We start from the raw sequence: 27,996 nt of genomic DNA, 5'->3' as shown, positions 1-27,996 counted from the left end.
ACAAGATTCTTTTTTTCTTTTGCTACATCCCCCCCCCTCTTTTCCTTCATTTGTGTTCACTTGTTACATCTGCAGCTGTATATTGTCCTTACTTATATTTCGTAATGGAGGTTAAGCGTCGACTCTAGCCTGGAGACACAAAGCAATTCTAAGTGTTCATGAAAGACTCAAGCCAGGTCATCAGAAATCAGCAAAGCCAGACAAGACAGAGGTGCTCCTACTAAGTCAAAAAGGCAGACCAAGGAGTAGAGATGGGGCCTGAAAACCCAGGTGCATCGCTGGGGAGCTCCTGGATTCATCTCTGAGCCTGGATGCCAAAGTGTCAGTGGTGGCCAGAACTGCCTTTGCACAATTAAAAGTAGTGCACCAGTTGCGCCCATTCCTAGGGAGGTCTGACCTGGCCACAGCAACACATGCCTTAGTTACATCCTGGCTGGATTACTGTAACATGTTCTACATGGGGCTGCCCTTGGAAAGTGTCAGGAAATGTCAGCAAGGCCAAAACATTGCAGCCAGATTGCTAACGGGCTGGTCACAGAGACCACCGAACCCCACTGTTACGACTGCTCCACTGGTAGCTGATCCACTTCCGGGCGCAATTCAGAATATTGGTTTTTAACCCAAAAAGCCCTAAACGGCTTGGGCCGAAGCTGTCTCAAAGATCGCATCTCTGTCTACGAGCCAGCCCGGGCATTAATATCATCAGGGTAGGCCTTTCTCTTGGTCCTACCACCCTTACAGGTGTGCCTTCTCTCTTGCTGCTCCGAGACTCTGGAACTCCCTCCCACAGGAGGCCAGGCAAAGACCTTTCTCTTCAAGACAAGTCTATCCCTCATAACTGGCTGCCTGAGTGGAGTTGTTAAAGAGACCGTTGTGCCTTTCTGCTTTGAATGTGTTTTAATATAATGTTTTTAAAATTCTTTTAAAATATTTGTATACTTACAATTTTTAGCTTTTAAATGTTGTGTTTTAATTATATAAGCTGCCTTGGGTCCTTTTTAAGAAGAAAAGTGGGGTAAAAATACTATAAGTAAATAAATAAATACAGCTTAACTTTCTTTTAAAAAGAAACATAGGAACTCTTTCATTAAATCTGAAGCTGCACCGCTCATAGGATACTGCCAGCACTGCTCATAGGATACTGCCAACAGGATCTAGCATGGTGTTTAGTTTGAGAACCAGCATGGTAGAATACTTATAAATGATATTTGAGGGCCTTCCTGTTGAGAGTAGCTGCGTTCCCAGTGTTTCTGCCATCAGTGAAAGATCTGTCTTTATGCAGGCATTCTCCTGTTTGTTTTGCTTGGTCCTTTATACAGTCCCAGAGTGTCTCCAGAAGAAGGGAACGGTAAACCACTTCGAAGTACTCTCTACCTAGAAAATCCTCAAAAAGGGTTGCCATGTTGACTTGATAGCATGTTGTTGTTGTTGCTGGCAAAATTAAACTGGAAAAAAGAGACATCAAAATCCATGCCTTCAGACACCTGAATCCTGCACTGAAATAAATGCCTTTGTCTTTAAAGTACCACAATATTTTGGATCTCTCCCCCCCCCCCCTTTCCTCTCTTCCTTTTAATTTTATCAGTCTGCTGCAACACACAGCTACTTCTTTGGAAATAATTCTTTAATTTTGTCTGTTACCCCTCTGGCCGGAACTGAATCTAACAATCCAAAGAAATCAACATATCAAGTGAAGCCTGTAGTGCAGGGATAGGGAAGGCCACAAGTTGCAGCTGCACACTGCAGCTCCCTGTAGTTTGTACAAGCTCCATAGAGGCATGTAGCCAGCTTTGTGGCTTTCCTTCTGCTTGGAAATTATTTAGTTATACAAGATAGCTTATTGATTTTATTTTGTATTAAATGCTTGTTGTTTGCTTTAATAATCTTAATTTAACAAGGAAGCGTTCAGACTCTCTGTTTACCTCCAGAAATGAGACTTCTGGAAATAGCAATCAGTCTAATCAATGTGCTAGTCTCATTCCAGGAAGAAAACACAGAGATCAAAGACTTCCTGGGTTTAACTGAGATTATTAAGGCAAAGAACAGGTATTTGACACAAGAATAAAAGTAACTAAGCTCTTTTTAACAACAAAGAAACTTTTAACAGTATCCAAAGAGAAAAAGACCAGTTTGCAGGGGTAATTCTCTGTTGCTGATTTAAACCTTACTTAACTGTATTAAACCCTATATTACTGAGTTTAATTAAACTAAAAAACCTTCAATAAAACCTTCAATAGAAACATTAATAGCATTGCAACAAATCGGTCACTAAAACCTACGGAAAAATATACTTTAGTTATTTTAAAAGAGTGAAAAATAAGATGAAAATTAAAAATCAGTTAGTTTGGCCACTCCCTTCCCACTTTGGCCACGCTTCCAAGGGATGCAGCACTGAAGATGATGGCAAATTGGATGAGTGGCCCTCCGGCCTTCCCTACCCTTGCTGTGCCAAACCTACACACACTGGCATGGGTACTCTTTGGGGAGAGTTCAGAGCAATATTCCCCTCAGTGTTTCCAACCATGTGTGGCCATTTTCACAGTGTGCTCATCTTTTTCAACATAAGTAACAAAAATGTCGTGGCACCCTAAGACTAAGAGAATGGAACAGATCCGTTGAGTTGGTGGGACTTACATGAGTGCCAACTCACCAGTCCGTACTTGTTTCAGTGAGTCTACTGTAGGCGTGACTAACAATGGGATTTAGGCCTAACATTAATTTCAGTGTGAGTTTTTGTGGATTTATATTCACTTTCCTCAGATACACGGAATATAGGTGGCGATTTCTTGTGAATACCTCTTAAGCCAGTTCATGGGTTCCACCCATAGAATGACTATTGCTTTAAAATTCGGGGTGGAACACCTCCAGCCCTAGACTTACACATGGCCATAATCTCACATGCCATGACTTGATTTCAAAAAGTGCTGTGTAAAGTGTCAGTCTGGGGTCTCCGGGGAAAGGTGGAGAAAGTTTGTGTCAGAGAGAGCATGACGGACTGACTTGGAAGGCGTTGTCCTCCCTATCTTCGTTCTGGCTTCAATCCTGCCTGCTGCAAGTAAGTTAGTCCCCTTTCTTCACTACAGAGAGCCTTGGAAGAAGAAGGGGGAAAGGGTTTCTCACACCTTTAAAGAGCTGAATGGAGCTGTTTCAAAGACACAGGTTGCCAAACTTTAGACATGGGATGAGAACGACTTCCCTTTGTCAGTAACATTGGTATCTTTCTTCTGGGCTATAGAAAGGACCCCTATAACAAATTGTCTTAAAATACATGGCTTCCCGCACCCTCTCACACACTTCTTACCTTTTGAATCTTGGACACCTTTAGCAGCAGGTTTTTCAGCCTTGCTCAGAATCTTGTTCATGCACTACAAAAATCGCTTTGCTGCTTGATTGAAAACAGAAATGATGGATAGAAAGCAGCCTGTATGTAAAACCACAGTCAACAGAGCAGAAAATGGCACCCCCCATTCATCAAAATTAAGGCACACAGTGTCCAATCCCAGCAGAGTTGAAATAATAATAATAATAAATTAAACAGCTAAGAATTTGCTGCCCTTTCATGACACGCTAAATCTGCTGTCTGAATCAACCATTTCATTGTGCCCAAAGGTAGAGGCTTGCTCTGCTTAAAACAAGTATTGAAGGTCATATCTGAAAACTTGTGTGTCACTGCAGGTGTCAAGCACAACAAAGCAACATCATCCCAACTGACAGTCCTATGGTTTTGGAGGCAGGGTCTAGAGAGAACTTGAGGAACAATTTACCTTTGCAATTCTCACTTTTTATATATAAAGAATAAATCAAGAAAATATATTAAAAAGAAAAAATATATATATTAAAAAGGGGGAATATATATATATAACAGTTGCATTCACTTACCGCACCATTCATTACTGCAGCAAACACAGCACACATGCCAAGACAAATTAGCTGAATGTAAGCAGAGCTTGACGGGTGAAGTGACAGAGTGGCAATTAAGGAGAAAACACACAAATTCCATTAAGGCCACATACATAACTACTGCCAATAAGCCTTCCTTCTGTTCAGTTTCCACCACTGCCGTTTGCAGCCATCTAATTTCTTTCATCTCATCATCATCAGCTTCATTGCTTAGGAAGTCTTTGTGCAACATGTGGTTGTGCCTCATTATGGTGTATTATAAACTCAATTCACAAAAACAGGGAAATGAGTATCAACTGAGATAGGATTTTCTCTCTCTCTTTCGTCTTAAATGCACCAACATAAAAGTCAGCCTGGCGCCATTGTTTTCATGATTGAGTTGCTTCAATTACCCTATTATACAATATGTTTCATCATCATCATCATCACGCCACAGCAACACAAACTACGTAGAAGTATAGCTAATAAAAAGCTCCTGATATGTAGATGTGGTAGAGAAAATTAGCTTCTCTTGAGTTGGAAGCCTTGATCAGTCTCAGGAACGTACAGTGTCTGGCCCTCCAGATGCTGCTGGATTGCAACTCCCATCATCCTGCACCATTCCCTTTGCTGGTTAGAGTAGGCAGACGTTGTAGTTGAACAATATCTGGAGCAAGGATGGCCATTTTTTGTGTGACCAGATTTTTCTCTGCTACTGGGGCTTTGCAGATCTCCAGAAAGGGTGTCAGAAATTGTCTTGACTCTGCATGTGGCCCCAGAGCTGGGCTTTGCCCACCCGGACCTGGAGGGATTCAGGGTGCCCTGCTTGTTCTGGCAGGTTGGCTGTAATCTACTCTGCTTGGCAAGAGCTCTCTAGGGTTCTTTCACCAACATTTGGAAGCTGCAAGAAGGGAGGGAAAGAGGAGACATAATTAAGGGCTTTGGGGATGGAACATGAGACAGGGTTAAGTACAACATGGGCATGTAATCAGTATGCGAAGTATTGGTTTTTGTACTAAGCAGACCCAGTAGCCTGTGGAAGTCCCATTAGAGTCCCTGTAGACTTGCATGGTGTGGCATTGATAGCAGTTCCACTTTCGATTAGGCTTCTTAGGGTTCTGTATAGGTGTTCCTCCACGAAAGTTACATTTCTCTCAGCCTATCCTACTTTTTCTTCCTTGCTGAAATTGAACTGTTCAATAACGCAAATATATTTTTACTGACCCACCTCATCCCCAGCTCGGCCATTTGCCTCTGACAAAGACTTGAGTCTGCAGCCAGATGGAAATCAAGATGCATATGATATTAATTAATTGCACATTTTTATATAAGTCTTGCCAAGTGACTCAAGAATTAGTCCTCAGGAAAACCCAGACCCCGTGCAAATATTCAGAATGCTGAAAGGAGGGCTAAGGGTGGGTGGTGCTATGTGAATTAAGTATCTGACTGCAGAAGAGCAGTTCCTTCCAGAAGAGACAGCCTGCATCTCCTCGAGCAAACAGCACAGTGCCAAAGTGCCCCAGAAGAAGGGAATAATAAACCCACTTCCGAGAACTTTATCCCTAGAAAACATGGTAGGGGTTCCCATAAGTTAGAACTGCTTGAACAGGATACAGTATATGATTCTTAACAGTGGGTTGAGAGGCTATGGATGCCCACATCAGAGGTGTCCCACAACATCTCTACCCTTGCCTGTTTAATCCTTGACACTGTCTTGATGGGAAAAGCCTGGAGAGGGCCTTCTCCTCCCCTTTCATTAAATGTAACTAGACACCCCAATGCTTCCCTACATGCTCACTCATTTCCTTACAATACTGCATGTCATGTATGCACCTTTTTCTCTAAAACACTTTTTAATTGTACAGAATTCATTTTTCAGCACTGAGTATATTTACTATGTGTGTTGATGGCAGCAAAAAAATATGATTGCAATAATTATTGTGATTTCAATGGGTTTTTTCTTTAATCAGTTTTTAATTTGTTTTTGATCTGTGTTAAATGGTTTTTATAATGTTAATTAGCCAGCTGAAGTGGAAAGACTGGTATAATTAATTAATGTCATATATATCTTGCCCTTCATCTGGAAAACTTCACAGTCCATAACCTCAGTCAGGCTAATTATACAAGGAGGGAAATGGATAGGAAGAGGAGACAGAGGGACAGAGGGAAAAAGGAAGGAAGGAAGGAAGGAAGGAAGGAAGGAAGGAAGGAAGGAAGGAAGGAAGGAAGGAAGGAACCAACCAACCAACCAACCAACCAACCAACCAACCAACCAACCAACCAACCAACCAACCAACCAACCAACCAACCAACCAACCAACCAACCAACCAACCAACAAACCAACAAACAAACAAACAAACTCAGTCCCCAGTACTTGGATTTACATAGTTCTTAGCAGGGGAATTGTGATGTGAAAAAAACCAACAGGAAACACATATGAAAATAATTTTTTCAGGCCTTCAAGGAGTAGCCTAATAGTGGCCAAGCTTTCCTTGAATGGCTGCAAAGCAGATTGGTTATTGTTTTAAGGCATTGGGCTTCAGCCTTCTGGGATTTGCAAGCTTGATGTTACTCCAGGGGTTGCAGGTGGGCCCCGTACCACATTTCTGCCCTTCCAGGGCAGAAGTGGGGGGTCTTGCTAGTCTTTGATCGAGAGAGCTTATTCCATGGCCTCTGTGATGAGAGGGAGGGGCTTCTCGGGGCTGCACTCAGCCCAAATGGTAGGGAGAAATGCTGGTTCCTTCACACCATGGTCTGTCATGGAATAAGCATCCTTGTAAAACTGATTTGATCTTATTTGCCCACCATGAAACATGGTGATGATCCAAGACATTTTGCTTCTTCAGGTAGATCGACCACTGGTTCTCTCCTCCACCCCCTCCAGAAGTCAAAGTAGATTGTGCCTTACAGTGGTCAATCCCACAACTGGCTCTGCCCCCGCCCCAGCAGTTACATTACCATACCAATTAATTAAATGGTTACGAATGTAATGCACTTTCATGGTGCTATGAGAGTTCTGATACTGAGAAGGTGCTTGGGGGATCCAGATTCACGTCCTCGTTGAGTAATGGGTTATGGTGGGCCAGTTCTTGTTTTTCAGCCTTGGCTACCTCACATGTTGGTTGTTACTATGTTTCCTGGAAAATAAGAAAGAATCTTATATTAATTTTTGCTCCAAAAATGCATTAGGGCTTATTTTCAGGAGATGTTCTATTTTTTCATGTACAACCATCTGTTGTTGTTTAGTTGTTAGTCGTGTCCGACTCTTGGTGACCCCATGAACCAGAGCACACCAGGCCCTCCTGTCTTCCACTGCCTTCCAGAGTTGGGTCAAATTCATGTTTGTAGTTTCAATGACACTGTCCAACCATCTCATCCTCTGTCGTCCCCTTCTCCTCTTGCCTTCACTCTTTCCCAACATCAGGGTATTTCCCGGGGGGTCTTCTTATGAGATGGCCAAAGTATTGGAGCCTCAGCTTCAGGATCTCTCCTTCCAGTGAGCACTCAGGGTTGATTTCCTTTAGAATGCATAGGTTTGTTCTCCTTGTAGGCCAGGGGACTCTCAAGAGCATCCTCCAGCACCACAATTCAAAAGCATCAATTCTTCGGCGGTCAGCCTCCTTTATGGCCCAGCTCTCACTTCCATACATCGCTACTGGAAAAACCATAGCTTTGACTATGCAGACCTTTGTTGGCAAGGTGATGTCTCTGCTTCTTAAGGTGCTGTCTAGGTTTGTCATAACTTTCCTCCCAAGAAGCAGATGTCTTTTAATTTCGTGGCTGCTGTCATCATCTGCAGTGATCATGGAGCCCAAGAAAGTAAAATCTGTCACTGCCTCCATATCTTCCCCTTCTATTTCCCAGGAGGTGATGGGACCAGTGGCCATGATCTTAGTTTTTTTTTATGTTGCGCTTCAGACCATTTTTTGACACTCTCCTCTTTCACCTTCATTAAGAGGTTCTTTAATTCCTCCTCACTTTCTGCCATCAGAGTGGTATCATCTGCATATCGGAGGTTGTTGATATTTTTCTGGCAATCTTAATTCCAGTTTGGGATTCGTCCAGTCCTGCCTTTCGCATGATGTATTCTGCATAGAAGTTAAATAAGCAGGGAGACAATATACATTGTGCTCTTTTCCCAATTTTGAACCAATCAGTTGATCCATATCCAATTCTAATTTTTGCTTCCTGTCCCACATACAGTATAGGTTTCTCAGGAGGTAGATAAGGTGGTCAGGCACTCCCATTTCCTTAAGGACTTGCTATAGCTTGTTGTGGTCCACACAGTCAAAGGCTTTTGCGTAGTCAATGAAGCAGAAGTAGATGTTTTTCTGGAACTCTCTGGCTTTCTCCATAATCCAGTGCATGTTAGCAATTTGGTCTCTAGTTCCTCTGCCTCTTCGGAATCCAGCTTGTACTTCTGGGAGTTCTTGGTCCACATACTGCTGTAGCCTACCGTGTAGGATTTTGAGCATAATCATTTCACACTCATAAAGTGTGTGAAATTTCACACATAAAGTGTGTGAAATGAGTGCAGTTGTATGGTAGTTGGAGCATTCTTTGGCACTGTCCTTCTTTGGGATTGGGATGTAGACTGATCTTTTCCAATCCTCTGGCCACTGCTGAGTTTTCCAAACTTACTGGCATATTGAGTGTAGCACCTTAACAGTGTCATCTTTTAAGATTTTAAATAGTTCAACTGGAATGCCATCACCTCCACTGGCCTTGTTGTTAGACAAGCTTTCTAAGGCCCACTTGATTCACTCTCCAGGATGTCTGGCTCAAAGTCATCAGTCATGCTATCTGGGTTGTCCAGGGCAACCATCTACATTTATTCAAATACAGTCACAGCATCTTCTTCTGATTGCTGAACAATGGTGGAGGGTGGGGTTTCACTTGACTGGGGCTTATTTTTAGGACAGGGCTTATGAGCATCCTGAAAATCATACTTGGGCTTATTTTCAGGTAAGGTCTTATTTTCAGGTAAACAGGGCGAACAGGGTAGGATAAAGGGAGGAGAGAGGTAGTGGCGTCCATAGCTTTTCACTCATTGTAGGGAAGGCAAAGGTATAAAAGGTTTTAGGCACCCTGTCCTAAAACCACTCCTGTAAACTACTGTATTACTAAAGAGTAAAATGAATGACTCCCAGGGACAGCCAAGTGAGCAGACCACCTCAGAAAAGTATTCTTCCCTCAGACAAAAGTCATTAACTTTAAAACTCTGCTAAGCCAGGGCCATATTTTCTTTTCTTTTCCTTGTGGGACTTGTAAGAAAGATGTAGAAATTAAAGCAATTCATTATAATCTAAGTATGTGGTGCAGTCATAAATAAATAAATGCCTTGGGTGTTGTCATCAGTAAGAATCTGTTGAAGTTACTCAATAATTAAAAGTAAACTGTCTAAGGGGAATTATTAATTATTATTATTATGTGTCATTTGGCAAGCATTCCCTCAGTGGCGATGCTGGTTGTGAAGGGGTGATCCCTGCCTCCGAGTCAAGAAATGGGAGACGTTGTGTTAAAGCAAATAAGCAAAATCAGCAGATATGAAGCAGGCTGTTCCTGTGTGGGGTTGTTTATTAGGCAAGGGTATTAATAATGCATTTGAAAAGCAATCAAAGCAGGAATGTCTCATCCCATTGCAGTGCCAGTTTTTTGAGAAAGACAATTGAATTAGCAACATGAAAGGGGTGTAGGGCTCCCTCTGGAGGCCATTTATGGTTATTCCAGCCCAGCAAAGTGTGATAGAACACTCCTTTGCTACACATTTAGGAATAAGGTGATGCCTTTATTCAACCATTAAGAATGTAAAACAAAAAACAAACAAACAGTGAGCTTCCAGGGATAAAACTTATTTTTCAAGGCTGTGCACCAAGTTCTTGTGGGTATTTCCAAAACAATGGCTCCTTTGCTACGTTTTCCTTCCTGAGCACTAAATGGTATGCAAGAGGGAACGATAAGTCATAAGAACGCCTCTGTTGTTTCTACATATCTTATGAGAAGGTATTGCCCTCAAAAGGTACACGGATTTAGGTTTGTAAATGTTTAAAGAGTAGATCCACATTCGGAAAAGGTGTCTCAAGGGAAGGAGACCCACCACATCAGCTGACCTGGAAGCAGAGTATGAGAAAGTTAACTTATTTTTCACGATTCACAGAATTTCCCAGTCTCCATGGCCACTCCCTGTGCTGGCCCAGACATTCTGGGAGGTAGCTAAACAAAGTAGTAGTTTTAACTGAACAATTCTGAAGAAAGGGGAGCCAGCCACCTATGATTTCCCAGCATCATTTTTTTTAAAATCCCCTGAAAACAATGGGGACTTCTTGAGAATCCTGATTATAATCCTCTTAGTGGACTTGTTTCAGCCTGTTTCATTTACAGGGGTGCCTGTGGTTCTGTGTTATGATGTGGAGGGGGGGCAGCTGTTCAGGATATGGAGGCCTCAATTCAGTTCCCCTGTTCTATCTAATTCATTTTCTGTGTCCCATCATGGTCAACCAGCAGCATCCTGTATCCAGTGAGCATGTTCATTTCTCATTGAGCTCTTTGGAAGGGGGATTCCCTTCTTAGTTTTCAAATAAAACGCCCATGCAAAACTTGGATTCCCCTTGCCTGGCTGATACGGCCCCTCCCCATGACGGCCTGGTGTCATGTTGCTACGTAAGGATAAGCAGTCAGGAAAGCGACTCTTCTCTCTGTATGTATCTATAGATGTGTATAGACATATCCATGAGCCCTGTTTCTATACGTGTGTTGCACTGAACATCTTTGGGAGATTCAAAAAAATAACGTACCTTAACCCGTGAGTGCAGCCATACCGCCTACAGTAGCTTGCCTCCATGTGTGTTATAAATACACATTTATGAAAGTGACACATGCACAGCGGAGAAAATGAAAGCAGCCCAATACCACTGTACTATGTTAGTGAGACTTTCCGCTCACTAGAAGCTCAATGGGATACTGCCCAGTTTAATCAACAGTCTCCTGCTTTTCTGAAATACTTGGGAATTCCTGGCTCCTCTAAGGGCTAAGACTGGGCTTGCCTCCACCTCCTCCCCATCTGTGCATCCAACGCTAATGTCTGCAGGGAGACCACCTACACAGATGCTGCTATATGCACACAGGCTTCTTCCTTGCATTGCACATAAAAATGCAGGAGTCACAGGCACAGCCTTAGCACTGTAGCCTCCTCGCTTACACATTTATTTAAGATACTTTTTGAATATCCGAGTAGGACTTCAGTCTTTGCCAGAAAACAAAGAAGCCTTGTAATGAGGATGCTTGGATTGTTCTTTATTTGGGGGGGGGGGGGGCACAGTTTTATAACCAACTCATTATGAATAATTCAGGGAGAAGAGAAAAATCACGTATGGTACAAAATACCGTAGAAAGTTACAATCCCCACCGCATTCTTTCCCAAACTGATGTTCCTTCCAAGTAAGTATATCAAGAATTAAGATAATTAAAGCACAAATACATGGAAATGCTTATATGCTGAGCTGGATGACTAACAAACTTAAGAGATCCAGATTGCTGGTTGTGTTGTCTACTATGCTCTAATAAGCATAAATTAGATTGGGGAATATGCATTTTCATAAACACAATTCCATAGTAGAATTTTCCATACTATTATGTACATTTCTATGTTATTCAGTCTAAACATGGCACTTTTGTACATGTTTTGTCCTAGAGAAAGAACTTTATTCTGTTCTTTACCGTTCCTTTATTGTGTCCTTCACAGTTTCTATCTGCATTGCAGCAATACCCAGATCTGTCTCCTGTTTTTTCTTTTTTCCCTTTTTGCTACTGGAGGGCAGAAGAGTGCTGTGTGAAATCAATTTCAAGCAAAATTGACAATGCAGATGTTTGCTTTTCACTGTGCAGTGTGATGGGGCCTGTCACACTGATTCTCTGAAAGTTAAAGTCAATTAAGATTTTAGTGAGTTCCTAAGAACAGGGGGAAATGATTCACTGTAAAGGTGGGGAAAAGTTGAGGGGAGAGATTAAGGAAAAGAGAAAAAGAATGGGAAAAAGAGAGTAAGAATATTTTTTTGGAAGTGAGGTCTCATTGTTAGCCTAGCTGAGCAAAGCATCTTGGCATCAAGAGTACCTGGAAGGTAAATGCTGAACATTATATGTGAATTTCTTTACAATTGAAAAGGCCCTCTACAATTGCACTTACAATATTTGCATCTAGAACCCTAAAATTGTATAACATACACAAACAGTGATTTCTTTCTGGTTTTAAAAAAAAAACTCTCCATGTCCACTTTTCAGTCTCTTTTTGTAAACTCTGCTGAAGATTCATAACATAATCACAGAAAGAATTAGAAGCTCGTTTACAGCTGACAAAGTCTGCCTGAGTCATAGATATGGCTCAGTTTAAACACAACATCACAGGGAGTAATTTAACAAGGCAGGGAGGAGTCGTACCCCAGGGGTGTAACCAACTCAGACTGTGTCTACCACAGCACAGGGCACTGAGGATGACAGACACCTTGCCCGTAACCCTGTGGTATCCCTGCCAGTAAGCAAAGGGAGGCAATGAAGTTCGGAGTGCTCTACCAGTCTCGGGTTGAACCCCAGTTCCATTAGGTGTCACCATATTGTCTGTGGATGTCTTTTTTGGGATCCTTTGCACCTTGATGAACACACAGCTCATTGTAATCAGTAGCACAGAAGCTAGTGGCAATTTAACAAGCTTAGATTGCACCTAGTAATTAGATATATTTCATCTATAAGAACAGTAAAGATGTTATAAGTATAGCCCTTATAGGCCAATAATGTGGTGAGAAAAATCACCAAAATATGGAAAAGTTATGACACAATTTCCTAGTCAAAAAGTACTTATAGAAGTGGACTGCAACCCATAAAGGGTTATATTAAAATAGTTAGTCTCTACCTCTTTCTTTCTTTCTTTCTTTCTTTCTTTCTTTCTTTCTCTCTCTCTCTCTCTCTCCCCACCACATTTTTATATTGAAAACAGCTAACACGGCAGCTGGTGTACTGTTGTTATTATGTGCTGTCAAGTCAATGAATGAGTAACCTCCAAAATGCCCTGTCCTCAGCAGCCCCTCTCAGCTTTTGCAAAGTCAAGGCTGTGGCTTTCTTTAGGGAGTCAATGAATCTCATATTTGATTTTCCCTCTTCTCCTGTTGCCTTCAATTGTTTTCCTAAAATGGCCACCTCTTTGAAATTAATTTAGAAAGAGTGCATAACTTTTTGTGCAGGTGGATTGCACATGGTTTGGCTGCGCATGCACAGCAATACACACATGCATGATATCACATGATGATGATCTAGACACAAATTGCACACAATTTTCTGCACAGAGTCATTTTTGCTTTAGGAGCTTTATCATATTTTAAGTCGTTCACACAGCTTGCCGATGAATAATAGTCTCCAGGCTAAAGTCAAAATTACTAGAAAAATAGACCTCTTGAAATGAAGGGGGCTTGTTAGTCACAATTAACTGAAGTACCATTAATGTCAATGGGTCTACTGTAGCTGGGGCTAATTTTGGATTTCATCTGCTTTTGAGAAATTAATTATTTGATGGATATAATACAGCAAAAATGATTTGTGACTACAGTAATTTCCAGTGAAAGCCACAGGCCTTTGCTGAATCACAAAATAAATCCTGTGCTCTTCCTTCTGGTGGGACTAAGGCTCATTTGTTATGGATTACGCTTGAATTACTGTGTTGCTCATGTGCCTCTTCTCTCTGTTAGTAGAAAGCAAAATGAAGATCTTCCCTTTGCTGGTTGCTACACATTTGCTCCAATGGCCAGTTAAAAATCTGTTCTGTATTACAGAGGAGTAAATGCTTACAGACTGAAATCAGCTAGAACAAACCATTCCACATTACGAAAACAACAGAATTTGCCACGTTTAAAAAACCTCTTAACTCTCAGAATCCCACAGCCCACTTAACCACTGGACTCTTGGAATTGTAGTCTGGAAAAAGAAACTTTTCCAAGCTCTGAAACAACCAGCTTGGGCAAATTTGACAACATTTGATAACAGAAAGATCTTTTCTAAACACTGTTCAAAATTTAATCTTCTAAATTAGAGATATACAAATAATTCAGGTGGAAATAGATTTGCATTTAAAAGATTCTATTTACCTGCCCCCCCCAACGCACACTGAAGCTACTGTAGGATATTCAGAAAGAAGCAAATATTTAACTAGGCATACGTATTTTTCTGCTAATATAAAGAATAGGCATAATTAACAGACATTATTAAAATATATACAGGGATTTGTGGGCATTTAAAAAAAGAAACCCACTAATCATGATTACAAAACATACCAAAACAGAAGATATTTGGTCAGCTATTATTATTATTACTTGCAATGACTTTTCCCCCCATGATCAAGGCAAATCATGATCTATACATCCTGTCAGAACCAGCACTGCAGCAATCGGTTTCTAACTCAGAACAAGTCCTGGGAATTTCTTCTCTGTTGCCTTCCAAGAAAGAAGGAATAGCCTTCTAAACCGCCACCGTACAACACCCGATGCTCCTCTAAGAAAGAGTCTGTAGAGCAAAGTCTTGTTTCAAACAGATCCCGTTGCCCCAAGGCACATTTTTTTTTCCTGAGATGGGGAGAGAGGGGGGCACCCCTCTGTCCTTCCTCCCATGAGGATGCCTCTCCTGACGGCCTTCAGGGCATCTGAACTGGTTTGACATTGTTCAGCAGGTCTGTGAGGTCGCTGATGTACTTGATGGTGCCTTTCAGGGTCTGTATCTTGGTGAGGGGTTGGCCCCTTTGGCTGTAGACGGGAGGCAGGTAGTTGCGTAGCGTGTGGAGCGCCTCCGCCAGGGTCCTCATCCTCAGCTTCTCCCTTTCGCTGGCCTTCCTCCGGCGCTGAACGGACATCCTGACTTTGGAGCTCTTTGGACCTTTTCCTTGTCCGGGGCTTGGGAGACGCATGGAAGGCAACTCCATCAAGGGGTAGCCCCTCAAGCTGCTGCCATCATCACCCCTGTTGCCATGGCTGCTGTTGGCACAGGTCATCTCCACAACCAGGGGGTAGGGGGAAGAGGCAAAGGATTCAAAAGAAGGGGACGGAGACAGGCTCTGTGGGGAGGAACTCTGGCTGAGCTCCAGAGGCCCCGGGGCCCCTTTCCAGTCCCACGAAGGAAAGAAGGGAGTGTTTGGAGAACCCACACTGCCCTGCATCCTCGGGCCCACGGGTCTCTCTGAAGGGGCCTTCCTCAATGCTAAGGACGGCAAAGGAGAGGGAAAGAGGAGTGATAATTTCCTCTCGGCCGCCTGCAAGCCAAGTCTGTGGTCTCTGTCTAGGGAGACCCTTTTATGACGGGGGGGGGGGGAGAGAGAAGAAGTGACAAAATGGGAAGCTGTCTTGAGGGTGTGAGGAATTCAAAGGAATGTCAGCATCGAGATGGAAAACGCACTCCTGGCAGTGTTACCTTCCTCTTGATGATAATTATCAACCTTTAGCTAAAGCCCATTTCAGCCAACTAACAGGCAACAGTGAATGGGGATGGGGGTGAGGAGAGAGATTATCATTGTGCAGCAAAACCCATTGGATGTTTCTTATCTCCATTTTAATAGTGCCTCGGAAAGTTACTGGCAGGAAACAGGGAGAAAAAAGCTAAAGGTTCCATCTTGAGTTTTGCATTGTTTCTGAGTGCAGACTTTCTGAATATTTAAATATTTGTGTGGGGGGGGGAGGACTAAGAAGGAAACAAACTCTTCATGTTGTTTATATTCTTATATAACCAGAACGTGGAAACATGTGGCCTTGTAAGGACCTGCAGAAATGTGTACACCGGAGAGAGAGATAGTATAGGTGTCTTGCCCAAAGTACTTTCCCTCTGTTATTCTACATTTGTTGAACCCACTTTTGCTGTTTTTCTTTTGAATTGCTTTTTCCTGAAGGGTTTCTACAGCTTCAGATTTGAAATGCTTGAGTTTTAGCTAGTCCAGAAGATTGTGTGGGAGGCCCCGATGTTGCCTAATGTTCCTTCTGTCAAAGGCTGTTTCTATGGAGCTCTGATGCTGTGTTTTGTGCTTGTTTCATGGTCGTAGTTCTTGTTTTAAATCTTGTCAGTCTCAGTGGCCAGAATCCTGTTCGGGATTTGTGGCAGCATAGGAGTGGCAGCATTAATCACAGCAGCAAATTGCCAATTAAGGAGTGACCACTCACCACTCACATTCCTGGTAGCGCACCAAGTCACTTACTCAGCACATGTCCAGGAATGCAAGCAGCAATCTTTTAATTAGAAGCAATTTACTGCTATAATTTATGCATTTACATTTATCCTGGTGCAAATCTCCAGCAGGATTCTGTATATCTGTTTTAAAGAGTTTTATTAAGATAGTGTCTAAGTCATGCTGACCACGTGACCACGGAAACGGTCTATGGACAAACTCTGGCTCTATGGCTTGGAGACAGGGATGAGCACCGCCCCCTAGAGTCAAGCACGACTGGACTAAATGTCAAGGGCAACCTTTACCTTTATGGTGTAAAAGACATATACTCAATTTATCCCTCCACCTTCAAGGAAAATAGGGCAAGGAGCTAGTAGATAGACGCTGATCCATTAAGGGTGGATAGGGTACATCTCAGGTCCTTGCTATCTTCAGCCAGGATGTTTTTGCCTGTCCTTGTACTAGAGATGGAGGGTCAAGGCTCTGCCTGTATTTCCCTTCTGCTGAACTCTCCCTGTTACACTCTGGGGAGAGGGAGAAGGAAGCAACACTAGACAGAGACATTTCAAATGGCATTTTTCAGCTTTTCTGCTGAGTTGTAAAGTGAATGAATGAATGAATGGTGGGGGTAAAGCAGTGTCTGAGTGTATGTATGGGAGAGAAGGGGAGGAGAGAGTGCACCAGCTTTTGTTACTGATTCTCCTATACCTTTTGGCTCTGAAAACTTGGTTGTGGTGCCTTCCATCCATTGAGTGCAGCGATCACCAGCTACCACCAGGACAGGCAGGACTTGGCTTTCCCCGGATACTCCCCTTTGCAAATAGCCCTCCAAACATGTTTCTGAAGGCCGGGGAACCCTTCTGGAGCAGTTTTTCAGGAGCAGAGGGCTAAGTTGTGCTTTAGAGACAACAGGTCGTTCTAGCTGAAACGTTGTTAAATGTTCCGGGGACAGGATTCCAACTGACCTTCATGTCTGAGAAATTTAGGTGTATGCCCCAATGACTAATCACAAAACAAAGCAGGTCAGTTTCCAAACTAGTGGGTGGAAGGTGTGAAAAGTGACGGTGGTGGCTGTCAGATGCTTTCAGCAGTTCTGTTAAGCGACATGCTCTGTGGAAGGTATCGTTTTACTCAAAGAGTGTCAAATGAATGGAGAGGAAGAGAAAATGTCCAGTCATACCATTAGGCAGGCTATGAGCAGGAATCTATTCTGTTGTGCCTCTCCTTCTGCCTCTGTACTCATGAAGGTCAGATACATATAGCACTAGGAAGCATGGCTGCCCTAAAAATTCTGGCCATTTGAAAAACAGAGCAGAAATATAGTCAAATTAATCAGGAAACCAACAACTGTTAACACAAAACTTTTGCTGTCATGGGACAGAATGATGCTGCAACCTGATCTTTATGCTTCGTTCATTTCATACATTTATCAATGCAATAATAATGATTACAATATGGAAAGAGAAACAACCAAATTTAAAGATTATAATTTTGATCTATCTTGAAATCAGGCCGGATTAAGACCTTTAGAGGTCCTAAGCACTGAAAAGATTATGGTGGTAGCCCCTACAAATATAACACACAGTAGGTCCTACAGCTTGAAAAAAAAACTACATAGCACATATATTATATACATGACAATACAGTAATTTAATTGTATAGTATGTGTGGGGGGGAAGAGCCAAGTACTGTATGCAAAATCATACATGCATTCAAATTATTGGCTTCCAGTAACAAACTGAAAAGCTCAAACAAGAGCTTAAAGCCTCTTTTGGGGTGTTTTTAACAGTGGCTGTTTTTTTTTTTTGCTTGAACGTGTAGTGCAGAGACCATGGGTCTAAAAGACTGGCAGCTCTTTTTATCCTTATCCCCACCCAACCTACCAAAACATGGAAGTTAAATAAATAAATAAAAACAAGCACCAAGCAATGATGAGGATGGCTGATCATTTCATTCAAAACACAAGTTTTCTCTCTAGGTGAATCTTTATCCTTTTCAGTTTCTACTGGTTTATACTCAATGGCTTCAGGTAAGGAGGTGGTTTTCTTGGGACTCTTGAGAGAAGGAGGGAGGGAGGGAGAGTGCTGAGGGATTTGGATGGATGGATGTGGTTTGTTAAGGAGGGTGCCCCATTTGCCTCATAGTCCATGGTAAACCCAGCACTGAAAAACACCTTTCTGGTGCCCCCTTCCCTTGTTGATGCCCTAAAGCACGTGCTTATTTTGCTTAAGGGTTCATCTGGGGCTCCTTGGTGTCCATTTCCTACACGTGAAATGCCTACTAGCCAGGTGATAAAATACAGCCACATTTCTAATCTTGAAGATAATAGGAATTTTTGTTCTCTTGTTTTCTTGTTTAAGCTATATTGCCTACTATTTATATAGTGTGAGCAATGGCACATATTTAATGAATTTTTTATGAATTCTTTTTTTCCTATTGTGCACTTAAACAAAACATAATTAAAGTTCTAGGATCAAATTGTGCTGCTGAACAATAAAATTATTGATTTGAATATATGCTGATTAGCTTAAACGTTCTTCCAGAAACAACACATGCAAAAAAAAAAAGGGGCAGCTGCATAATTACATATCAACACTACGTTAATTGAATGCAATGAAGGACTGAGGGGGGACTATTGTCTGATGTGAGAAATTATGGGGGTGGAAAAGCAGGTTCTAGCCAAAGTTAAAGCACAACCTTATACAACCAAAACATGGGATACAATCTTGTTGCTCAGCTCCACGTGTGCAGTTTGGCAATTTCGAGGTCCATACAACTGATACACAATGTGACAAAATTGCATGCCCCCCCAAAAAAATCATCAAAAGAAGCCATTAATTGCCAGCAGTTTACCTCTGATGGAAGATGTCGTTTTCGCTGTGCACTCAGAGTTGTGCACCAGGATTGCAGCCATAAAGTGTTTCAGGTTTTGTTGTTATAGAAACAGACTAAAATGGCTACCTCTGTAAACATGTGGAATCCTGTATTTGCTCAGATGTAAGTCCCACTGAGTTCAGAGAGGCCTATTTCCCACATAACAATGTACCACCAAGCTGATTCTGATTTTTTTTGCCAATTTTTTCCAAGGTTTTCTAAGTATGTACAGAGCACTCAGAAGTGGTTGGCCATTCTCTTCTTCTAGGGGTGGTCTGGGATTAGAAGTTTGCCCAAGACTACACAGACTGGCTTGTTCTCCTATCCAGTGAAGAACTGAATGTCTGACCTCTGGGCCAACAGCAGGTACTCCAGCACACTGAGCTAAATCCAGCCTTAAGCACTTTTACCTTGCGTTCTTTCTATGCAATCCTTTGTATGCCTACTTTGAAGTAAGTCCAACTAGGTTCAGTGGGACATCCTGACAGGTGAATATGCGTAGCCTTAAACCTGACTTGTTTTCGGCTGTCAATTCTAAACAAATCCTTGGATTTCCAATGGAACTTTAAAATGTTTAGCTTTGGCTGGCTTGTGCCTCCATTAAAAAGCAAATCAGTGTTCAACAGACAGGCTTTTTCCATAAGTGTTTTGTAATTATGGATTCAAAATGAATCTAGATGAAATTTATATGCAAAACCTGGCTACCAAATGGTGATTTAGATGGTAAGGGATGCTTCAGGCATCTAGCTAGTACACCTATGAAGTGGGGGCGGGGGGCGGAATTGTGATATCTAGGCAAAAGGCAGTACGATGGCAGAGAATATCATTGACATCAAGGTATCAAGTTCAATGTTTGGTCTGTCCAGTCAGTGGGAAATAGCATTATCTACCATACATCAGGTGACAGATCCTTTGAAAGACATTTTCTCAGTGACATACTGTAGGACCTGGGCAACGTTTGGCCCGTTGGATGTAACTGGCCTGGAACTTCCACAAACTTGAGCTAGGGCAGATGAGAGCTAGGTTCCAGGGAGTTGCAGCCCAATGACATTTCTCATCCTTGATGTAGAGGAACGTATCGTCTGAGTGGAGATATGGCAGCTACCTTGGTTCATAGTTGTAAAGAACATTTTGCAAGCATATGTATAAAACTGGCTAATATTTGGCATTATAAATTATCATCAACATCGTAGAACTGCAGAGCTGGAAGGGGGCCCTGTGGATCATGGAGTGCAGCCCTTGTCAAGGAGGCATAGTGGGGGATTTGAACTCACAACCTCTGGCTCCACAGCCAAATCCCTAAAACACTGAGCTGTGTTTCAGAGATGATGATAATTTCCCCCTTCATCAAAGTTTTTCTCTCTCTCTTTCTCTAGGGACACTGCGCCACTTACTAAACACAATGTTTTCTTCCCCCAGAATATTCTAGAAAATATATAGATGTTTCCAGCTTTTTTTCCCTGATGTGTTCAGAAATTTAGAGCCCAAAGCACATACCGTACTTAAAAAAAAAATCCCTTTAGATACAAATTCATGCATTTAGCTACTCCATTTTCTTCTGTCTCATAAAAATCTGGGTGGTGTGTAGATACCATTTCAGTCATTTCAGTAATCTCATAGTGTTGAAGGTTGCTGAGTTATGGAGATAATATCATAGGTGTGCTTAATGACACTTCAAAAATGATGAAGACATTTTCTGCCTGGATGGTGGGTTTATTTTTCATTCCAACAATTTATTCGGCAAACCGAAGGCAAACATTCAGTCTTCATTCATTGCTTATAACAAGTACCTCGCTCATATTTCTGAAAGTGTAAGAGGGTACAACAACCAATCAAGCAAAGGTACTAGAAAGCTGATATTGAACAGATATACCCTTGAATGATTGCAGACAAATAATACCAATTATTTTGTTATCAAAAAGTCCACAAAATAGTATTTCCCCCATAAAACGGAAGGGACGCAGCCAGTCTAGAGTGAGTTGCATAGGTCAGTGCTGTTGTGCTGGTATAATGTAGCTGTCATTGGGAGATCTTTCTAGTATCAGAGACCCTATGGTTCTCAGCAACAGTTCTTGGGGAATATGGCGGTGATGGTGGTGGGGCATTGTGCTTATACCCTGCTTCTCATTGTGGCATCTGGTAGACTACTATGGGAACTGATCATTGGAATACTAAGGTCCTTTAACCTGACCTGGAATTAAGTCAGCAATATCTCACTCCTTGGGAATTGAAAGTAAAAACCTGAGTCTAGGTGTGGAGCCTTTGTGATATCCTTGTGGTGGTTCCTTGTGATGTCACAGAAACAGAGCGGCCCAGGGTTGCAAGGAGGCAAACAGAAATGTGAATACCTGACAGGAAATGGGTAGAGGTGGATGCCCAGGCTTTAAAATAAGACTTCCTCCTTCTCCAAACCCAGGGAAGCCTAGCTCTTCCTAGAGACATCCGCGGCTGCCTTGAGTCCTGGCGCCTCTCCTTCTGGGAAAGGTTACATTTTTTTGGACTACAACTCCCAGAATATTCCAAGCAGCCGTGGCTACTAGCCAGAGCCATGCTGGCTGTAGCAGTCTAAGCATGTTTGCCCCTAAAAGTAAATTGTCCCACTCTGGTTCTTATTATTTCTTTTAGTGCTTTCATGTACGTACCTCTGATGAGAAACTTAGGCCTTAGAGGCTGCAAGTTTATACCCAGTTTTGTAGGAGTAAGCGCTGTTGAAAGGGATGGAATCAGCTCCTAATTAAACCTATAAAGAGGATTGCGCAATCTCTGGGATAAAGCTGCAATTTCCAATTAAGATAGCAGAATTACTTTAGTTCATTAAGAGTCCCACCTTTTCAAGATGAGACGCCTCTCCTGTTCTGTCTGTGGCCTCCTACTGATTCAACCTAAATAAAGCTCTTGCCAGTCTTAGCTACCCACATTCAGACATACGTACAGATCCTTTAGTCACTCGGCTCATTTCCTTTCAGCTTTTTGACACAAATTGAAAAGAGAATGGCTTACACATGATCAATGAATGGTACACCGGTTAGATCAAGAAAATGGCGGAGCGATGGCTTCCCACCAAACTTCATGTGAAAGAAGGCAGTCTTTTGAGGTAATTATTTATTGAGGTATCAGCTGGCGCGAGAAGCCGCTCAGAAATTAGGGGACACGTTTCAGCATCAAAATTCTATACTTTCTGTAGCTTTCCTTTGCCAAGTAGCACTGAGTGAACAGTAGTTTTCAAGTGCAGCCACACGTTCTGCAATCTCAGCTGAGAGTTGTCGAGGTGTCTGTGATTGTGCGAAATCCCAGTCAGAATGGACCATTGAAATGAATTGGTCTTGCTAGGCACAAGTCATCTGCCTTCCACGCATTTTAATATGTCTGCTGTAGTTGGGAGTATTGTTAGATTAGGAAGATGGTTTCTAATTTTCAAATTGGGGACAAGCCAGGGATTAAAATTTAAATATTTTTTTTTAATTTTTTTTACAATTTTTAAAATTGACTTTAATTTTGGTTTTAGTAGCGACAAAAATTAAACTGTGCTTAATATAGTTTTTGTAACAGTATTTTAACACGGCGCGCATTGTATAGTTTTAATTGTTGTGTTCTGCCTTGGGTGCCCAGTGGGGAAAAAATAATTCGAATAAACAAATGCATCGTAACTTAAGTGAGGCAGGAAATTGTGAAACTGGGTTGTGTATGCCTCTGTGTTGCTTTGGATTTATCTTTTAACTGGAATCTCTGCAAATTGTCTCTGTTGCTTTGGTTAATCTTGACACTTAGGACTGGATTGGGCATACATTGATTAGCTGAGGGCCGGTCATCTATGATTGCCCTGCAAAGAAATTATGGCCCAAATCTGAAGAAAGTTTGCCACCTAAAAGTCGTACAGAAATTAATGGGGCATGGATTAGTTGTGCTAGACTTCTATTGATCTCAGTAGAGCAGCCAGAAGGATTAGCTTTTCTCTGAAGAACGCAAACATTTTCAATCTTGAACATCACACAAACGTGTTTATTTTGCTCTATATTTTCTAATCACACGATGTATAGGATTTTTGCAGTATAGACAAGTCATATGCAATGGGGTGGGCTCTTCTACAGAAAATGTTTATTTTCATTTTGGCAAATTCTGCTTTTAAGGTGATTAATTTGAGACCCCAACCTGTTTTTCTTAAAGGCACTAGCCAAGTCCACAAATTTCTGCCCTTCGCTCCCCTCAGTTTAGTTTCAGCCAGAGGCAAAGCTCAGATAAATCCAAATGATTCATGTGTTTTCTTCATATAAAGTCTCGTGTGCAGTAGGCTCACAAGAACTGGGTTCAGTCATCTACTGTTGAAGTGGAAGGATTACTGTTAGGTCTTGTGGATGTCATGTCCATTCCTGCATGCTAACACATGAGCAGTTTGTAGGCCAAGAAAAGTAACCTTTTTGGACTTTAACTCCCAAAATTTCCCATGCCAGCTGAGGGATTCTGGGAGATGTGGTCCACAAATGGATTTTTCCCAAAGCTCTACTTCTGAGCACGTTGGAAGTCTGTTTTTAATATATTTTTCTGGATGTGGGAACTTGGCAGATTTTTCTTTCTGGGGGATTTTTTTTAACAAGACTGCTTTATGTGAACGCTGAGATAAATCTCTTTGCAGTGACTTGTGGATGCTTGTGAATCTCCTCCTTATTTTGTATGTTCTATTGGATGACTACCAGTAGTTTTTTTTCTCAGCAAACAACTTGATTCGTTTTAATTACATTTGCTTATATGTCAAGCCAAGAAGGTGTTGCTTATCTAGCTAGCATTTTGAATTTATCCAAAACAAGCACCGTATCAGCAGAGTTTTGGGGTGGGGGTGGGATTCTGCAGGCACTGTGTTCTAACCATGCATTTGTAGGATCAGGACCAACCCACTCTTTTTAAAATATACTCCCTGGGAACATTTGATCCTCCCAGAAGTAGCAATCCCGACCGGCTGACAGCAACTTCCCAATTCGTTAAGACAACTGGCCTCTAATCAACTGGCTTTCTAGATGAAAACAAACTCATGTGCTGAATTTACACCTACCCATCTTTTAAGTACAGATTTTATGACTTGGCATTTCCCAGCTGATATTGGGGAGGGTCTTTTTAATACCCCTGTTAACGGAAGTTGAAAGGAGAGGATGCAGTGTGGTTGCTCTTTAATGTTTCTTTCTCTTTAGCTGAGGAAAAAGGACAAGAGATGCTGTGAAATTCTGATCTGACATCAGTTCATCAGAAAAGGGTGGTGATGGTTTGGTTTGGTTCTGTTCTGTTTCTCTCCACTCCTCAATCACAGTTTCAACAGTCTAAAAAACGAGGATGAGCAATACTTCAGTAAAATCTCATGAACAGGCTACCTTTTGAGTCCTACAGGATTTTTCATCAAAGATAGGTGCAGAAGAAACAGAGTTTTAATTTCAATTCTAACATTCATAGCACAATTTAATTCTAATCTGAACCGTGGAATGTCTATGTTTCAGAAACCTGTATTTGCCACCTTAATGCAGCCTGCACTCTGTAGACTTGAGTGAGTTCGGCTTAAGAGCAGACACGCTGAAATCAAGGGAATCAGCGTAATGTAAGTGACTTCCGATTAATTTAAGTCCCGTTGATTTCAGTGGCTCCATTTGCATAGAACTCATTCTGAATTCAACCTCACATTATTACTTATTGACAACATTTATTGGTTCTTAAAATATTTTTAAATACTCCACAATCTTTCAAAACCCATAACAAATGCAGGCATATGTTGGGTGAATGGATCTTACTGATGAGTAAGAATGCTTTACGGTCAGTACATCAGTAATTCTCTCACTCTCTCCCCCTTACAATACCAAATGATTTATTTAGAAATAGTTAAAACAAGGCATGATCTAGCCGAGTTAAACAGTTTTTAGTTCATTCAATGAGAGAAGCTAAGCATTGTGTCCAGACATCCACAATTTATGGCAATAAAGCACATTTAGTGCTGGATGGAACATCCTCTGCATAAAATAAAGAATAAATGGTTGCGTTTTGTTTTGATGAGCCATCTCTGCTTCTGTGGATATGTCACATAATCTATTCCTTTGGTATACAAGAATAGAAGGTGATAAATAATATTCTAATCTCATCTTAAATTATGTATATAAAGCCTATCTTCAAGGGATCCAGTCTCATTTCAAAATAAGCTGGTTGTGGTTGCCACAAACCTTTCAGGCTATGTTAGTGTTTTTACTTTCTCTTTGCCCTAACTGTAGTGATGTATGGAAGTGAGAGCTGGACCATAAAGAAGGCTGACTGCTGAAGAATTGATACTTTTGAATTGTGGTGCTGGAGGAGGCTCTTGAGAGTCCCCTGGACTGCAAAGAGAACAAACCTATCTATTTTGAAGGAAATCAACCCTGAGTGCTCCCTCGAAGGACAGATCCCGAAGCTGAGGCTCCAATACTTCGGCCATCTCATGAGAAGACTCCCTGGAAAAGACGCTGATGTTGGGAAAGTGTGAGGGCAGGAGAAGGGGATGACAGAGGACAAGATGGTTGGACAGTGTCATCGAAGCTACCAACATGACTTTGACCCAACTTCGGGAGGCAGTGGAAGACAGGAGGGCCTGGCGTGCTCTGGTCCATGGGGTCACGAAGAGTCGGACATGACTTAATGATTAAACAGCAACAACAACAACAAACCCAAACTTTATGGTGATTACACAGCCAGTGTGAATAGCCATTCTCAGTGAACTCCTACACACAGCTATGCTGAACACAGAGAAGAAAAGAACAAATTACTCTACTCTAGTAGAAAAATTGCTCTTATTGACTACATCTCCCTGCATGCCCCAGCCATCCTGATCAGCAGCATAGTGGATGGATTGGGCTGGGAGCTGTCATGCCCCAAAAGTCAAATTTTCCCAATCTCTGATTCATAAGCATTTTTAATTCTCTGAGTTCAGTGGGTCTAGATCAAGGGTGGATTACATGCAGCCCCCTCCCAAGTTTCATTGATGAACAATATGAGCAGATGATGATGAACAATCTGATCTACTATGGCTTTGTTATTCATCCAGATGAATAGGTTTTTGGAAAGACATATTCTGCCCCCCTGCCCCCCCCCGTCTGTCACAAATTTAAATAGAAGAATTAAAGGAACTATGAGAAATGCACTCGTCCTCTGCTTAGTTCCCACATGGACCATATCACCCCATAATGCGTGGCTGCAACTTGACAGGATGGTTTGCATAGATAGATACAAGGAGGGAGAACTAACACCCCAGCAAGAACCTTCACATCATTTCCTGCCACTTCCAAAAAATGCTTTCCAGTGGAGTCATACCTTTTTCAAGTGGCGAGGGAAAAAATGTACCTGTATTCTTTGGGTGCCTTGCTGAGCAGCGAGGTGTTAGGCCAGTGCTTTAAATAAATGCTTTAAATATGCGTGTCTGAGTCTCCCCAAAAGGCCACTCCACCCTTCTTTGCCAGAATTAATGAGAAACACCAATATGAAATCCTGCATGCACAGTTCCTCCTGAATGTACTTGATGTACAAGGTGATGGGGATATTGGGGTACCTGTAAAAATAGGCAAAAATGGCTGAGATCCCCCATCCCCATTTTCCAGCCGCTAGGATGAGTGCCTTCTCTTACAGTCTCTCAAGATCCGCAAGAATGCGGCTCTGTTATGCTGACAATGACATAACAGAAACAACGGCAACCTGACAACCATCACTGTTATCACTGTCACTCTCTTCATAGCCCCACAAATCCTGGAGGGTACAGCTATAGGAAGGAGAAATTGGTGCTCCATTTAAAAACAACGACACGTTCGTACGTTTGCCAGCCGTCAAAGTTTATACCCTAGCATTTCATTTTCATCAAGGTTATGCTCCGAATAACAATATTTTCTACTTTTCCCCCTCCCGTTCTGCCGCAGAGAGACAATTTTGACAGCTGGAGAAAGCTACATGACAAGCTGTTTGGCCAGTATAGAATCAGCATTCCCAAGTCCATTACAAAAAAAAGTGTTCTTTTAAAATGCTTTCCCAAACTGATCTGGAGGACAACCTATTTTCAGACTGGGGGAAGAAAGGGCAGCTGCTGTCTCCCCCATCCCATAAGGCCTTTGGGGTGATGCAGAACAACACCTGATGAGGCTTCTGAAGAGGATGGGGGAAGGTGGGCCCTACTGCTGCCTCACACGTTCCTATCCAGAAGTCCATGTCTGAGGAAAATTTCCTCACAACATGGCTTCAAGGAACGTGGAGGATTCAAAATGGCAGACGTGCAGTTGCAATGAGCTCAGACAAGGGGGCTTTTTTTGGAGGACAACAAACATTTCTGTTCCCCTCTCCTCGACCAAACATTTCCTCAGGAATTAGGCTCAGGTCACAGGCTTTGGCCAGGAGACTCAGGCTTGGAGATTTATTCTCAGGAATGGGATGCAACCCTGACCTGGTCTGGGGGTCCTTGCTGGCACTATTCAGGTATTAATATTAGGAAACATTCACCATGCAAACAGGGGAACTATCTAGTCCTAGTCTTCACTTCTGTCACCTTGAACACATAATTCTGAACAGGAGAGCCTCCACTGTCCGTGAGGATTCTCCTGTTTGGACCTCTTGCCCTCCATGCATTCAGAGAGGGAGTTGGAAGACGGTAGAGCTGTAGCATTGCCTTGAATGTGTCACGAGTATTCCGTGATACTAATGCCCGAGTAGGTTTTGTGACATACTAAAGATCCTTACCTTTGGTTTAGAAAAGTGTTCCTTTTCTCTTTTTAGCAATGCACTTGCTTCTCATTGTGTTTTGTAGTTGTCAGCCTGCAAATCTCTTCCAGCAGACTCTGGAATGCCTACCATTGGTAACACCTCCTCATTGATCTATACATTCATCACAGTCTTTCTCTACACACCTACACATACACACTCACTCATGACCTGGTAGCTGCTGCTGAGCATTCCATCCTAAGGATATCCCTGTGATATTACAAAGGCACGCAGTACTGTATATATAAATGTAAAGTATTGGCCCCAAAATCACTTGGGATGATGTTGACCAAACAATCCTGTTTGGACTCCACTTCAC

The 27,996-nt window shown here is 42.1% G+C and overlaps 1 protein-coding gene and 1 long non-coding RNA gene across 2 annotated transcripts in view; one reads left to right on the top strand and one right to left on the bottom strand.

Annotated features, from left to right (window-relative positions):
• The window catches only part of LOC144587535 (uncharacterized), a 35,478-nt gene extending 9,145 nt beyond the window's left edge, over nt 1–26,333 (top strand). Inside the window, exons 2-3 of the long non-coding RNA XR_013542676.1 lie at nt 24,419–24,516; nt 25,178–26,333. This is a non-coding gene — a long non-coding RNA (uncharacterized LOC144587535). The remainder of the gene's footprint in view (nt 1–24,418; nt 24,517–25,177) is intronic.
• MSGN1 (mesogenin 1) lies at nt 7–25,295 on the bottom strand. Its single transcript, XM_078388502.1, has one exon. The coding sequence runs from the start codon at nt 15,066–15,068 to the stop codon at nt 14,550–14,552; it is 519 nt and encodes a 172-aa protein (XP_078244628.1). The 5' UTR covers nt 15,069–25,295; the 3' UTR covers nt 7–14,549.
• Nucleotides 26,334–27,996: the final 1,663 nt, after the last annotated feature.

Source organism: Pogona vitticeps, chromosome 1 (genome assembly GCF_051106095.1).
Source record: "Pogona vitticeps strain Pit_001003342236 chromosome 1, PviZW2.1, whole genome shotgun sequence".
NCBI classification, from domain to species: Eukaryota; Metazoa; Chordata; class Lepidosauria; order Squamata; family Agamidae; genus Pogona; species Pogona vitticeps.
The sequence above is the reverse complement of the archived record's forward strand: the minus strand, read 5'-3'. Positions and strand labels throughout refer to the sequence as shown.